Source organism: Lathamus discolor, chromosome 3 (assembly GCF_037157495.1).
Source record: "Lathamus discolor isolate bLatDis1 chromosome 3, bLatDis1.hap1, whole genome shotgun sequence".
NCBI classification, from domain to species: Eukaryota; Metazoa; Chordata; class Aves; order Psittaciformes; family Psittacidae; genus Lathamus; species Lathamus discolor.
The window spans coordinates 84,378,215-84,395,077 of NC_088886.1; the positions used below are offsets into that span (position 1 = coordinate 84,378,215).

Below are 16,863 nucleotides of genomic sequence, written 5' to 3' on the forward strand. Positions count from 1 at the left end.
TGCGCTGCATGTTTAGTCACCCTTAAATTGAAGGAGGTACATTAAATTCAAAGACAGAATTACTTTATGCATGGAAAACACTACATATTTATAAATATTCAAAGAATACTTCTGGAGGCTGTCTAAAGAGCTGCAAAATTCAATTTGAAGGATTTTTATTATAAAGTGTCTTTCAACCTCTTTACTGCTTATTAAGAGATGAATAGGGCTTCTCTGTGTTCATGTATGCGTTGCCATTGAATCAAAATGCACAGAAGAGAACAGGAAAGTAAAATATTTTAGCTGTTTTGGGTGACTTGGAATGACTTCTGCATCATCCCTGTCCCTTGTGCAGCATACTGTATTTCTAGATATCCCTTGATCATTCTGACATCACAGGTACCTACATACTCCACTTCCAAATTATGATTACGATTAAAGATGTAGAAGAAATCAAGGCTGTTACATGTAAATTCAGTGCTCTGTACTATTTACAATTCTTGCTACACACTTACTGTTTTCCTTGTGTATCTCTTTTTCCTCTAATATGGCAACATCACATAGGATACTACATGAGATTGTTGGTACAACCCTTCTTACAAGAAGAGGTAAGGAAGATTTGTGTGTGAGAGTTCCAGACAGTCTAGAAAATGGATAAGATGGTATCACTGGACTATTATATGTTTTTCCAAATTCAATCTGAATGCTTTTCAAAACTGTGCAAATCTGAAAGATGTGATATTAAAAAAATAAATCTATTAGGATAGATTTGCTTAGAGTATTATGTTTTTCCACAGGAAAAAGTGTGTCTCAGACTTACAAAGGACTGTGGGGACCAAGGATTTGTGAATAGTTGCAAATCAAGTGTGAACATATGTTTTTTGTTTCTTATATACAGTTCTCTTACTATTACATATTTCTATCTAATACATTTTAGTCTCTTATAATTTATTGATTTAATACACCTTTCAAGTAATATCAGTAAAAGGGTGTTAAAAGTTTTAATGCTATCAATTGAAGGGTATTACAAGTCTCTGAGGAACTGCAATAGTCTTCCACTGATGTTACTGAAAGTAGTATTATTTTATGGTTCTAAACCATTTATCATCTTATCCTTTCCTGTACCCTGTGAGAAACTATCTGGTGACAATGTATAATATAGGTGGGATAGGCTAATAAATGGTCCCAGAAAAAAATACAAATGACTGCAGGGGATTATAAAGGGCATACGGCCTCAAAATTGATTTAACTATATCCAGTTTCATGTTGTGCTTTATCTTCTGGTTAATGATTTAGCTTTCCTTTTGCATGACATCAGTGCAAACACATTAAAGATCAGTGATGCCAAATAACAGACACAGGTTTAATTGCTTCATCTACTGTTGTACCAGAATGATAAATTGGTAAGCCAAGCTTGTTTGTTTGGCTCCTGGCTTTTCCTGCCGTGTCATGCAGTTATCTTTAGGCAAAAAGACGTATTTTGCACACGTCTTCCACAGTTTACGCTTTATCTGATTACTCTGCATTCAAGACATTTATACCCCAGCAAAGAAGATCTAAGGGGCAAAAAGTATTGACACAATTAAAATCTGAACAATCAAGGTTATTGATACCAATAGCCTTAAGCAAGCAGAAAGTTTGTGTTCATGTTATGATTCAGAAAACAACTTGTTGAGGGCTACATTTCAGGGAAAGCTGTTTCAATAGCTCCATGCAAACTGAAAAGTACATACGGGTTGCATATTTAGCAAATATTCAGAGCATGTGGCAAAGTAATAGATGGAAATAAACATCAAAAAGCTGTACCATAGTGACTTTTTAAGTGTCTTAAACTATCTTATAATAAGCCTGGTATAGGGTTTTATGGAACTATTGAGGAAGGCAGTTCAGTCATGAAGTCACGTATCATCTCAGGCAGTCACAGCTGGCTTGATTGCAGACAATCAGATTTCCTTACCTGTGACACTGTTTCTCTTCTAGAGGGATAAACATCACAGGTAAAACCTTGGATATTTTGACATGCAGTTTGAACTATAATCTGTACCAAAAAGGTGATATTTTAAATTTATTACTTTATTTCTCAGGGGAACAGTGTAGATTTGTCTTATTACAAATGCTAAAGATAAAATGACTACACTGCTCATCTAAAAATACCCTTTTCATGCACTAATATGCCACCATGACATTATAGAACTCAGAACTAAAAAAAAACCACCCTGTTTTCTTCCAAGTTAAGCCCTTGCAGGCTCAGGAGCACATTATAAATGGATGTTGGAGCTCTAATGTGATTGTCATCAGTGAATCTTACAGCACCTGTGAGTAAAGCTGTCACACCTCCAAACAGTAAAATCTATCATTTACAGCAGGGGAGTGAAGAAGTGATCTGCCTCCTCTGTGTTCAAGTTTTGAGGGTGATGGATGACTGTAAAACCTTCTGGCTATGCTTTCTGCATTGGCATACTTGATATGGAATATAATGTTGTGTGAGTTTGTATTGGGTTAAGAGTTATGTAAAGGGTATGTGCAAATGTGGTACCTCCACCTAGGTTTATAATAATATTCTGTTTCGCAGCATGAATGTCAACAAGGTATTAATGTTAAGGCTAAGCGATGGGCACAACCTATAAAAGACTTGACCTTTTTAATATGAAAGGGTTATTACAACTTTGTGTTGTATGTTCCGACTTCATGTTGTAGTTTTCTAAGGCTAATTAAAACTAATATTATTAATGATGATAGGAAAGCATGAGACATATGGGACTGACAAACAAAACGAGTTTCTGTTGCTTTATTGCTCTCCTTAGGGGAGGAAGAGTAACTTAGGTGAAAGAAAACTCCTCAGACATCAGAGTGCCCCTGACCTTTCTCACCGCCACCCTGCGAAGCGCCTACAGTAACCCCGTTTCGGGTCCGCGGTCGGCGCGGTACCGGGCTCATACTGGTCGGCAGCAGTGCGGTACTGCTTTGGTCCGCCCCACGCGTCCTGCCCCCCGCTGTTCACCCAGGAGGGGCTCCGCGCGGGGCACTGCAGCGACCCGCCCCGGACCTGCCGGCTGCGCCGGGCGATGACGCTTACCCGAGTCCGGGCCAGGCGCTCCCCCGCCGGCCCCTGTGCGGCCGCGGCCCCGCCTGCAGGGCGGGGCGGGCGCTGCCTTGGCAGCAGCCGGGACGCGGCGACCGGCCGGTGTGGCGGTGGTGCCGCCGCCATGCTGGGGGCCGCGGCCCCCTCCCCGCGGCAGCAGCGTGCGCATGGGGCGGCTGTCGGCGCCGCTCGCACTCGCTCCTCCGCGGCGGCGCCCGAGGGACGGAGGAGGAGGGTGGCCCCGGCCCCGGCGGCCGAGGCGGGAGAGGAGCCGCTCCTCAGGGGCATCTTCGAGATCAGCAAGAGGAGCTGCGATGTGGTGCTGAGCGCCCGGCGGCTCCGCTGGAGCCCCATCCTGCCCGAGAGCCCCACAGGTGGGACGGGGCCGGGCGCGGGACGCCTCCGGGAACGGGTGGTGGGACCGCCCGGGGCGAGGGAAAGAGGGCCTCGTCGGGAGGGGCACGGCAGGGAGAGTCGCTTTAGAGGGGGATTACGGTAAGGCAGTCACAGTCGGTGGTGTCAGGCGCGTCTTCTCCGTTCGAGGTTACTGTGGTAATTAAAGAAGTTGTTCACAACTCAATTAGAGAGTATTGTATCTGAGCTGGCTTTTGTGGCAAAAGCCTTTACTTCTTGGTGGGTGAACATGAAGAGGGCGAAATGGGAGATGGTGTTTTCATAGTTTCCTAGTAAGGGGATTTGATTTTTTGTTTTTCTGCTGTACCAGCTTTTCTCGCCTTACTCTCTTTAAGGCAGCATAAACTAGAGCATGTACAGGTTTGTGAGATGTGCCTGGGTTTCGTGGTGAGGCTTCTGTGGCAGGTTGTCCTTACTTCGTGCTTTTCCAATAAGGCAGCATGCTGTGAAAAAGTGAGGAAGGATTTCATCAAGTGGAACACATTATGCACAAGAGTTCTAGAAGAAAATGAATGCTCCTTAAACTTAGACAGATAGTCTTTTTTTATGCTCCTAGAAACTGTGAGAACATGAACTTACTTTCAAAACTACATACACACTCTTAAAAGTGCTTGCAGTGACCTCCCAGTACTCCTGGGAAGAAGAAATCAAAGCTGTGTTCAGGAATGCAGTTGCTGGGCAGCATAGTTGCCTTCTGGTATGGCATGGTTAGCTTGTCCTGGCCTAAATTACCAGATTTATTTTACTATTTACTTTGGACAGAACTTAAAACTTCATACGAGTAAAATCCAGCAATCATAAACTCAGCATACAGAGAAACAGTTTCTTCTGTGTACCAGTTTTACTATGTTAAGATAATCTGTTGCTCTTCACAGTAGTCTATATGTTGCAGAGGCTCGAGAGTGGTGTGGAAATCTGTGATTCCAGGGCTGTTGCTGCAGAGGAATACTCAGATGCTCACAGCTGAAGTTGTTATGCTTCATTTCATGTAACTGTGTTAGGATATCAGAGCTCCTGAAATCAAACTAATATGGTACCATGCACAGCTGTTGACCCTCATCCTCTGACTAGTGTAACCATGTAAAGGCAGTGTGGTGCTTGAATTTAGATACCTGCTTTTCAGCAGGACCGTTGGGTTCTGATGACAGCTGTGCTGATGTGTGTGCAGTTCATCCTCTTGTGGAGCCAGCCTGGGTGCCTTAGTAATGCTGCTACACAATGCTGTAACCTCTCTTCCTTCCCTTCTGGGATTAACTATAGGTCTCTGTGTATGTGATCTGAAGTCTGATTTATTAATTATTTAGTTCTGCGTGCAGTGCTCTAATTTGATTGCTACTTTATGTTCTGGCTACTTTAATGTAGCTTGAATTGCCATATAATCAGGTTCACAATTGTCTTTTACTTGCCACCAGTGAAGGATTTTAAGGTATAGACCGGAAGAATGAATTTCAGTGCTTCCATGGATGGGGAACTTCTTTTTTTTTTTTTTTCTTTTTTTTTTCTTTTTTCACTTTTTCCTCCTGGGAAAAATCTATCCCCTTAACTTGCTACTTTGTGTAAGAGCTTTTCATCCTTAGTTCTGTCGTACAGATACTGGGAGCTTTTCTGTCTTACTTCCTGCAAGGTAATAAAGTACGCAGTGCTTAATCAAGCATATTGCAGATGGGAGAACTTCAGGAGTCTTATGGAAAGCAGCATTGGCAAGCTGGTGTCAGTCAGGATTTGGGCTTTTACTGCACGTGTATTAAATATATGTGGATACTTCTTTGCCTCTGACAATTTGGTTTTGTACTATGTAGCATTGAGCTGCTAAATATTTTGGTTTCTGAGAAGCTCTTAATGTCCTCCTTCTTTACTGGCTTCAGTGGAAAAGGCAGTGGTGTCTTCCGAATCTTAGGTTTTTCACTGAAGTCTATGGTAAGCTATAAGTTTTCAATACAGGATTTCCAAATTCTGACATTAAAGGGATTTTCAGTTCCTCTTTTTTATAGATGCCACTGCTATGTCATCTGTGGCTTTTTTCCAAGGGCTCTTTGAGAACAAAATAATCTTAAAAGGAAATCTATTGGGTTGCTCCTGAGACCCTTGTATCCTTCTGGCCACATTGTGATGGTAACACAGTGGCCTACCTGAGCAGCAGTCAGAACAATACTTGTGACTCCTTCCTTTGGGCAGCATGGCTCTACCCATGCCTGCCTGTGACTGCAGATGAGCTGAATAGGAGCTGAGAACTTCATCATGTAGGGCCTATTGCCCTTACAGGGATGAATCCAGCAGGTGTTTTTCCTTCCATCTTGGATACAGTAGGTCAAGGTGGTTTTACCTCTGCAGTTGCAGAAATAAAATACGGATTTTGGAGCTTGTATGTTTTTTCCCTCCTGCATTCTTGGATCCCAGTAGCAATTACCCTGGAGTGTTGCAACTGTGAGACCCGTACTGGTACTGGGAGGAGCTGTCTGTGTTATGGTCTCTGTGTAACAGAAGTAGAGCAGTACAGTGTTCAGGCCAAGCTGCCAGTAAGTACAGGAGATGGTCAGTGGCTGTCTCAACGAGTCTGTTCAACTGGGATTTGGCTTAAGCATACTTTCTCTGAACTCAAAGCTTCCTGACATAGTTTGCCTAGGCTCTAAGAGGTCATGTTGGGTCTTTGCACTTTGCTGGTGATGCTAAATGTCTCCTGCTTGGACTTGTATGTAGAAATTCTTCCTATTTTAAGAGAAAACTTTTTTTCTATGGGAGTCACTCCTGTCTGTCAAGTTAGAGAACTACCAGGTAGTTGCTTTCTCCACTTTTCCTTAACCTCCCATCCACAGTAGTTCCCCAGAAGTAATCCTGTCTGGTTGAAGTTGTCATTGTCAACTACAGTTCTGCAGCTCCCATCGTATTTCTTACATGGCTGAACCGAGGATACTTGTGCAGCTTGAGCCGTTCAGCTTCTAAACAGAATCATAGAATGGTTAGAATTGGAAGTGCCCTTAAAGATCATCCAGTTCCAATCCCCCTGACGTGGGCAGGGGCACTTTCCACTAGACCAAGTTGTTCAAAGTCCTGTCCAACCTGGCCTTGCACACTGACAGGGATGGGGCAGGCACAGCTCTGGGCAGCCTGTGCCAGTGCCTCACCACCCTCATAGTGAAGAAATTTTTTTGTAACATCTAATCTAAGTCTCCTGTTTGTCAGCCTAAAACCATTCTCCCTGTCCTGTCACTAAGTGCCTTTGTAAAATGTCTTGTCTCCATGTCTCTTTTAGGCCTCTTTTAAGTATTGGAAAACTGTTATCAGGTCTCCCTGGACCCTTTCTTCTCCAGGCTGAACAATCCCAACTCTCTCAGCCTGTCTTCATAGGAGAGGTGCTCCAGCTTAGAGTTTGCAAGCAGGTAACATCTGCTGTGCCTGGGCTTGATCATTTTGCGCTCAATGCGTAGTTCTGCCCCATTGCATTGTTTCTGTGGAGTTTTTGGCAGCATGGTTATCAGGCAGAGTTCCTTCTTTACTCTTGTCTTTGATTTCTGCAGCTTCTGTCTCCTTGAGGTTTTTGGCTACCAGTGCTCACTGATGATTTTTGATGGCTTCGTTTGCTGTTCTCTCTCCAGACCTTATAACAAGCTGCCCAGCAACCTCTTCTACGCTTTCAAATAAGCATGACCCATTATGAATTTTGCGTCCTCTGTTATAACAAATCTTTGGGCATGCCACTGGAAGTGGGGCATGAGAGAGTGAATGAGTCGAGTGCTTGGCTGCCCTTTCCAAAATGCTGCAGTTATAGCCTGGGCGTGCAGCTCAGCTGAGCCTTTTCTCACTGGTGCCAGATAGCCTCTGACTCGTAGCTGGTTGCTTGCTTTTAACAATGCAGTAGGCGTTGCAATGAGATGCAGAGCTTACACTCGGTAGCTAGTAGCTATTTCTCAAGCTTCTTTCTATGTGGCTTTCCTATGCCATAAATATAATCATGGAAATGAAGAAAAAACAAGACTTCTCTCTCTGTATTAATAATCTATCCCCAAATTGTAGTTTTTCTCATTTTGGATGCTACTTTAAAATCATAGCAGAGAAAGCTATCTTAAGTACATATCTGAATATTATATATGATTTTTAGAAGTTTCCAGAAGATAGTAAGAATGACTGAATGATGGAAAAAAAATATTTACATTTAAGGACAAATTCTTGGAATGTTTGAGTTTTGTGTGTGTTACTGAAGTTTAAAAACTAAGGAAATGTAGGGGATTAGCAGTGGATATGGGAGTTATTTGTATTTTAGAACAGTTTCAGTTCAAACAGTGTTAACCCAGTCATCTTTATGCTGTTCTTCCAGTGTGTTTTGAGTACTTAAATCCTCGTATTTCTTTAAAACCTTTAGCATCCTGTTAAAGATTGCCACAGAATTTCCCAATTTGCAATCATTGCAGGTTTTCAGCACACTTCTGTCAGATAGGAAATGGATCACAACTGGCACTTGCTCAGTGTTGTACTGGTGTGTGAAAGTGTTTAATCATTATGAAAAACTTCATAGTTTCTTGTGCGTGTAGTGTGCTTGACTGAAGTGTGTAGGAAGTTGTTCTCTCAGACTGACAACATGTAAGCTAGACTGAGTATTTGGATACTACTAATAATAATTTGGGTAAAACTTGCTTTTTAAATGTAAATAATTGAGCATGATATTCTTAGTTAATTGACCAATGAGAAAGTAAGATCTCTGGAGCAATCCTGAGTTTACTATGTTATTGCTAATGAAGTAAAGATCAATGTGGTGTTTAATCATACTATTCTTACATGTAGTATACTATAGTTCTTCTTCATATAATCTAAACTACAGATTTGTAAATATTGCACAGAAGTGCAGCAATAAGGAAAAAAATGACTGATGTATTTCAACAGTGAAAGAGTTAGCAGTGAAGGATTTGAAATTAATTCCAAGTGCATAGCGGCCTGCTGCCAAGGCTATTTAGGAACAGATGTGGCTGAAATAGATACCAATAGTCTGTTTGGGATCTCTAAAGTAAGACATCTGTCAGTCTATCGGTTGGTCAGGAATAATGGAAATGGGAACTGGTTGTTACAAAATGGGAATGACTAAAGTTCCACACTGGTCAAATTTGAAGCTTTTGATTCTATTTCTGATGTGTGGACGACATAGTTTCTGTAAGTGACGTACCTATTGTCCAAATAGGAAAACTGTTTTTAAGGAAGAGACATAAAAATAAACAATATGAAGTGTAGCTGAAATGCAGTTGTATGTGTATCACATGAACATATGGATTTAAGATATAAAGTGAAGGAAGAAAGCATTCAGTTTTAAACAATCCCATAATGCTGAACTTGTCTTACAAGTGGCTGACAAGCCTTATTTTTCAAGGAAGTCCATAAAATTAATGTCTTAGAGAAATGCTGCACAGAACTGTGAAAAAAATTACTATTTTATTACTTTTTGTGAAAAATGAAACATATTTAAGGACATAGGGTATATTAATACAAGGTTTTAAAATTTATTCTATATTTCAGATGGCTTTTAGACATAATGTCTTGATTCTCTGTGTGTCTTTTATCCTTTATCAGCAGACCAGTTCATGGCTGCATGTTTGAGGAACTATTTACATGGTTTCATGATTTCTGGTGTTTTTCTTGTATTTCACATGTTTATGCACCTCTCTGCTTATGTTGAAAGGATGTGTAATATTGGCTTTTATTTATTTTATTAGACATCCATGTCTGGATGTCTAATAGTGGCTTTTCTGTGTACTTGAATTCTCTACTTCCAAAAAGAAAGGTCAGATATATTTAAATCTTCACTCCAGAAAATGCTGTGCTTTGTGTTATTTTAAAGCTGTTGTAGTTCATAAACTGGCAAGTTTTAGACTTGTGCAAAGGTGATGGATTTTGGTTTTGTTGTTTGGTGTTTGCTCTTCAGTTCTCCTGTTGTGCTAGGTAATAATCAGGCATTGCCCTGTACTGTTGTTACAGGTAAGGCGATGCTCTGCTTCATTCATCTCCTCTGCCTGCTTGGCAAGCAAGGGATGGTGGCTGGCTGGGTGCTTGGCACATCATTGGGCAGTTGGCACACCAGTAACAAGCCAGATGCAGCTGGTGCTGGTTTCTGGCTGCTGAGCAGGCCAACTGGAGAAAGATAGGTTGGGATCAAGGAGCAATCAAGAATATCGTGGTGAGGGTGAGTTGATATACTAAGAGAGTGTAAGGGTTTTGGTGAGGTGCCATATGGGTGTGGGAGGGATTTGTGGGTACTGTAGAGAAGGATATTAATGAACAGAGGAAAAACTGTAGCTGTTGCTGGGCAGATAGAAGACATGCAGGGTGGTGCTATAGGGTGTGAAATCTGCATGATTCAGTGTAGGGAAGTCTCTGGAAAGTCAGATAAGATGGTGAGGTAAAGAGAGGTAGGATGCAAGTTTGTTTTAAAAAAAGTATATGCTATCAAACTTCCATAATTTTCCTATTCTAGAATACCTGCCAACTCTTTTGATTATCCTTTTTGTGCAAAGGTGTGTAAGAGGAAATTGGTGGTCTTCTGTATCATGACGGAAAGAATCCAAAAGTGTCTATTAAAAAGAAAGGGTGATATACTATAACCAATCCTTGCTGTCCACGTTAGTGCTATTTTCAGGTTTGTGATAGTGCTACAGGTCTGACTTCCTTTCCCAGTGTAAATTAATGTTCTTTTAAAATTGTTAAAACCAGTATGCAGTCAAATCCCTACCTAAGCATGTCTTGTATCTAAGTTGCTAAATTGTCCTATTGTTCAGCCTTTATAAAACACTTTCTTTTTTTTTTTTTTTACTCCTTTTCATATTCTTGATGTTATTGCAATCTTTTTTTGGTTGCCATTTTACTATATCATCCACAAATTTGTACCCCTTTACAATGTGCCTTTATGTCTTTTCTGTTGCACCAAATGTTGCCAACTTGTCTTGTCTTTTGAGTGTAGTTTACTGGAAAATCTGTGTTTTTTGTCAGGCAATTCCTTAAGCTTAGAAGCAGTACTCTGTAAACATCCAAGAAGCTACACAGTTCCTGAAATCCTTTCCTATTTTATTTATTTATTGAAATGTCTATAGGGAACAAATACAAACCATGATGAATAGCTCGGTCACTCAGAGTTTGAGACTGCTGTCTGCTTTCTCTGTGGCTGTTTCTCCCCCAGAACTGTGTGCCTTAATTGTGGGGATCATGGTGTGCCTACTCGGGTCTTCCATGTAAGCTTACTTCCACAATTGTAACTCTTCATGGTAGTAAATGGGTTAGAATTCAGAATGTTATGTTCTTTAGCATTTTTTATTCTGTATCTTGGCCAAAGACATGCTCGGATTAAGGCATTGCTATCTTTACAGTTATAAAATAGGAATAAAAGTAAAGCAGGGAAGTCTGTCATCTGCTCTTGTTGTATTCAAACTAAACAAAACTTACATAAATGGTTTTTGTTGTAGATATCTTATTTGTCAACTAAGTATGTGACAAAAGAAACAGGTAAATAATAGATACTGTTGCTATTATGCAAACCCCAAACAAATACATATTAGACAGAAGGAATCCCTTTCTGTTTGCTCTTTATTTAGGTATATCCAAATATATTATGCACTGCCTTTAGAGGAAGTTTTTACTTCAGTACATTTAATACTCTAAAAATATTTATATCCTTCTTAGACAATTTATGAAAAAGCCTAAATGGCTGAAAATCTGAGAACATAAACCTGAAGAACTGAGTGGCTTTTGTGTACCTTAACATTAGTGGGTCATGGAACTAATGTTTTCCTTTCAAGGAAACCAGTGGTCCTGGTTTTTATGACTTATGTTGTAACAGTATGTGCAGACAAAAAACCATAATGTGTTGAGTATCTGATATGTGTATTACCATATTGCCATAAGGAACTGCTATTATGTTAGACACCAACTGATTTCGTGATAGTGTTGGATTTCTTTCACATATGCTTATGTTTTTGTACAGATGATCCTTTAGGAACATCTGCTAGTTTTGCGGTGCTATCTGCTGTTTCCTTTCAGATTTGACCTTTTTGTCATTTACTACTGGGACTGCTATAGAATTGCATTATGCTGAGATCCTTTTCTAAATTGATTTCTGTCTCAGACATTAACTGTCATTTTTTTTGAGTTGTGTTTCACCATTCAGTGGCATAATACAGAGCTGAGTACAACTGTAAAGTTAGCAAATTAACTTTCTAAAATACCCCGTAATAATGCTGGGTTTTTTTTAACTGCTGACTTTAAATAAGTGACTAGAGCTTCCTCCTTCCAATTGTTTAGGCAGTCTCAACAATACACTAGACTAAGGGTAAGGATAGTATTTCTCAAAGTATTTCACCGGGGAAAAAGTTTTGGAATTGCCTTCTTGCAGTTTAGGAGCCCTTCCCTCTTTTGTTGAAGTGCAGATATTGTGCTTTAGGCGGTGATACCAATTTATGATAAGATCTTTAAGTGTAGCTGAATAAGTGAGAATACATATGGCACTGCAACTGACAGAAAAGATATGACCCTGTAAATGTGACCAAGGATGACTTCTTAGTGTGTTGGAAACCCCTTGTGTATGAATTATGAAGTGTCATAGTCTCTCTTTCACATGTAGATGTTATCTGGGTAACTGGATTTTATGTAGTTATGATGAAGAGTTGAAAACATCAGTATTTCCTATTTCTGCACCCTGCTATGGAGAGAAATCCTTTTTGTAGGACTCCAGATTTTGCTATTGAGCAATTTTGCTGTGGCACTTTGCAGGAAAAAAAGGCATGTTGGTTGTTCTGTAATTTGGAAAAGTGGCTCATTACTTTGCCGAGATACCCTCTATGCTTGTATAAGGATAGTTACTTTCACATAATACTGTTTGTGGTTTTAAAGTTTAAAGTGCATTTGAGCATGCATGAGACTTCATATTTTGAAAAATAATTCGGCTTCTGGTATTTCTTTAGGTCCATTTATTGATATGCGTTTTCATCTTCTTATGCATTTTTACTCCAAAGTCTATTAATTCCAAATGTGATTTGGAGTTAAAAGTAATTGGCTTTGTAATTTTCAGTGATGATGCTGCTACAGGGAAAAAAAAACCCAGTTAGTTAATTTAAAATGCATTTGTGGCTTCCTCGGTTGAACCTGAATATTTTCTATGAACAGGTGTTTGTTGTTTTTTTTTTATCAAAGTATGCAGATTAAAAATGCACTATTGAATGGGAACATTTTGCCTCCTATAAGGTCACAAGGTAACTGTTTTCCTACTGCGTTTCCCCATAGAGTCATAACCCCTACACCCACGTTAAGTTCAGCAGAGCAACAAGAAATGTCCCACAAACCTGGAAGTTTTGTGATGCTAGAATTACCATTATTATCAGCTGCTCTTTGGAGAAGAATCAATCAGCTGTGTTCCACAAACTATCCAAATCCTTATTATGTAGGCACAGTTATCACAACTGGCTTGTCTATGGTGTAGGATAGTATTAACTGGGTTTAGCTTTTGGGAATGCGTTTCATGTTTGGATTTGAGTGCATTTGTTTGAAGCCTTGACCTGTGTTTGTATCTTTACCATGCTTTCATGTTGGAGTGTTTAAAATGCTTATGTGGAGATTGAGACGGTGCTTCTTATATTATTCCTTCCCCAAATTTTCCTAGGTTTTTTTTGCCCCCCTCCCCTTTTTGTTTCTATTTATTATTTGATGGGTAGGCATTTGATTAATAGATTTTTTTTTTTGTGTGTGTGTGTGATTTATGTTTGTCACCTTAGCTGAATGTTGTAAAATATTTTAGCGTAGTGTCTAATGTAAATGATAAATATCGAATGTTATTTTGTGAATGTTAGAGATTAAAGAAAACAAACACAGTGCAGAACTGGTGTCAAGCTCTTTATGTGTATCTGTCAAAGACAACAAAGCTTTTAGCAACTTTGAGATTGTTGCAATAAATATTTAAGCCCCTAAATTGCAAAACCAAGAAAATGCTTTAGGCCACACTTAATTTTGGAGGTTTTGTAATATGTTTGTAAGCCGGAGCATGTAGAATGATTGTAAGCCACAGTGCTTGATGTTTGTAAAATTGGAGCTTAGAAACCAGAGCAGATCACAAATTATTCAAATAACCCCAGGATAACTTGTGTAAGAATTAAAAATTACATTCCATGCCCACCATTGGCTTTATTTTACAAAGAGCAATGAGCTTTCCTTACTAGTGGTATGGATGCTGCTGTTTTATCTCGTGATCTGTCAGTGATAGCAGACAAAGATGTTTGTTAAAAAAAAAAACAAAAAACAAACAACCCAAGATAAAAAGTGTTTTGAAAGTAGATATTGTAGGTCTGAATTTTCATGTCAGCCTTGATGTATGGTGGCCTTGCTGTAAAGCATTTGATGAAAGAAAATTCTGCTGCTTATGTTTAAGATCTGGTGCGACTTCTTCCCTCCCCGGCTTCTTATTTAGTTGTAGGAATATATTAAATTTCTGACAAAAAAAAATAAAATGTGCAGAAACTTTGGTTTACTTCACAGTTTTTAATCTAACATGGGGCTGTTTTTTGCCTATGTGTTGCAATTTTAAGCAAATGGTCAGTTCATGAACAGACTTCAGCGCTGAACTCTGAATTCCCTGGCTTTTGTCTATTTAGGTTGTGCAAGACGGTAGTTACTTAGGTGGTTTTCAGTACAGAGTAGTTGTCAGTTTATTTGAACTGTGACAATATATCTCTTCTGTCAGTCCATACACCCAAGTGAATATAGGAAAGTATGCTTCGCGAAGCTCAGAAAATGCAAAGGAACAGATGTTATGTACTGCACAATTATATGTATCCTGGAAACAGACCTTTACACAGTGCAGACAGTCTTGGAAAAACAAAATTTGACATAGAACTGATCAAGTTAAGGGTAACAACAATAAATACCTATGACTAAATATAATGCTGTTTTGAAGATACTCTTCTGAGTTTGAGTTAAATGCTTGTCATTCTATTACCTCCCCCATTTGATAGCTGTTTAAACATAATCTTTGTATTTTCTATGTTGTTTTGGTACAGTATTAGAAATAGAGTAAGTATTCTTACTTTAAAAAATGTTGTAGGAAAGTGGCTTTTCTAAAAAAGCCCATGTTATTCTAACTTAAGTGAAAATTCCTGTGAATAAATTGCTAAAAATAAATAGACAAATCTGAAGATAACTGGCTGGCTTTCTGTATGAAAACAGCACACCTTTGCCTGGCTGATCAGCTGAACGTTCTGAAGATGGTTCAAAATGAGGTTTCTCCTGCCCAAGCCCTCTCCCTGATACACTGTTTATTGCAAGGCCTTTTGGAGACTCATTGAACAGCTCTGTCAAGAAAGGTACTGAAAAATTTCATACTTGAATGGTTTTGGACTTCCCAAAGGCCTGGTCTGTCACATCTATGTAGCGTAACTGGGGGTGAGGTAATTAGGGGTCAAAATTACCATAACACCAGTGAATAATACGCTAACAGCTAGATGGCTATAGATGGTGGTAACTCATGTCAATGACAAATTTTGAACAGGTTTGTGGTTTCATTTAGTAAACTCTGCAGATGACACATTCCCAGGTAAGTCTAAATATATTGGTATGTTCCAGTAATCAAGAGAGCATTGCATGTAGATGTCTATTTTTAACTTCGTATTATTTTTATTAAAGGAAAAAGAATCTTCTGAATGTTTCACATGAAGTCCAGTGTTTCTTGGTCACTTGATTGCAACACTCTCATTAAACAACGATGTGGTTAAACTAAGAATATCCTCCATATCCTTTTTTGTGTCATAGATCTTTTGTGATGGAGGAGTAGCAATAACTATGGTTGCTTTAGAAAACAATGCTTAGCAGAAGAAAAGAGTTTGTATTTATTTTTCTTACTGTAGTACAAACAATAAACAATAATGAAAAGGCTTTTTTTTCTCCATTTACATTTGTTGGGGGGTTAATTACTAAAATATGATAGAAACAAGCAGGTGGTGTTTTTGAAATTTTGTCCCTAGGTCTCACTTGTTTTATGGAACCTATTTGTGGAATACACACGCAGAAATTCAGTACTTAATTTGCGATGGAATTTATACATATATGCTTGTTTGGCTTGCTTAAAGGAGCTACTGCTTTTTACATTTGCAAGTTTAACAGTTTAGCAATATTATTTTGTATGCAGGAGCAAGCTAATGAAATTCCATTTAAAAGAAGGCTGTTCTTAAATATGCTTCTCTTTGTTTTATGTTTCTAATATTTGTTCTTTTTGTCTAATTCATGGAATGAAGGCTGTCTGAAAAGTTCATAGTGCCTTTGGTATATTAACAGTTTAGTCTGGAAGGAGTATGGAAGAGGTAAAAAATGGCATGGGATAAACAGAAAAGCAGAAATACTGATTTTTTTTTTTTTTTTTTTTGAGGGGGAAACTGTTAAAATAGAAGTGGAAAAGCCTCTTTAGATTGTCAGTTATGTCCTACAGCACAGCTTCAGAGATATGCTGGTTTAGAGGTTTGAAGAGCAATGGGACAGCAAGTTCAAGAGTTGATAAGAAGCATAGTGTAATATATTGATCTTTTATTTGAATCCCATTAGCTTGGGATCAATATCAGGAGCTGTAGCTAGACCATTCATAATGTATATGGTCAAAGGTTTGTTATGTGGAAAATGTGATCTGTCACTTAAACAGTTAGGATTATTATGTTGATCATTAGAACATAAATAGAGGCTAAACCAGGTATTTGCCTGCTTTGTAAACCAACAGTTATTTAACTACATCTTAAATAATGTATGGACTTCTGGTGGTCTCAACAAAGATCACGTGGGACTAGAGAAAGTTGAGTAGGTGACAGTGATTACTAGATGATCTCTGATGTCCCTTCCAACTCAAACTGTGCTATGATTAAAGGTAAGAAAAGGCTCCTGGATGAGAATGATGGACTAGGCTGGCCCTTTTTGGTCTGAAAGGGAGGCAGTTGAGATGGGGCCTGGAGAAGAGAGTAAGTGGCAATGGCTTTCTGTCTTCCAACGTAAGATACACAGTGCATCTAGTAAAGCTAAGAAAAGCCATGCTCAAAACAAAAGGAATAATCATGCAGCAGGTAAAAGGACTGCAAAACTTACTGCCAAAGGATATTGTTAATTCTAAAAGATTTTGTCGATTCAGCTGGAGATGGAAGGTCTTAGCTGATTGCTGTTAAATGAGTAGAAACTGCAGTCAGTTCAGGGTGTCCCAAATGAAAACAGGTGGGGAGTGGTAAAGTATTAGTGGAAAATAGAATAAATGCTTCCTTTATTCATTCTCTTCTCTTAGCATCTGCATATTGATATGGCTTGACATAAGATACTAGGACAGATGGGTTTTTGCTCTGACCTGGTATTGCTGGTCTTAAGAACCAGAAACAGGTTACATTATATTTAGCTGACATTTTATG

The 16,863-nt window shown here is 39.0% G+C and overlaps 1 protein-coding gene across 4 annotated transcripts in view; it reads left to right on the forward strand.

Annotated features, from left to right (window-relative positions):
- The first annotated feature begins 3,164 nt into the window (after nucleotides 1–3,164).
- Nucleotides 3,165–16,863, forward strand: part of CERKL (ceramide kinase like) — a 56,090-nt gene continuing 42,391 nt past the window's right edge. For 2 of the 4 annotated variants that reach the window (XM_065670193.1, XM_065670194.1), the window contains exon 1: nucleotides 3,165–3,435. In XM_065670193.1, coding sequence (XP_065526265.1) covers nucleotides 3,186–3,435 — 250 coding nt within the window. In that variant the 5' untranslated portion in view covers nucleotides 3,165–3,185. Of the gene's footprint in view, nucleotides 3,436–3,497; nucleotides 3,557–14,773; nucleotides 14,794–16,863 lie in introns of those variants that run through there. The other 2 variants (XM_065670196.1, XM_065670197.1) reach the window with 2 other exon arrangements.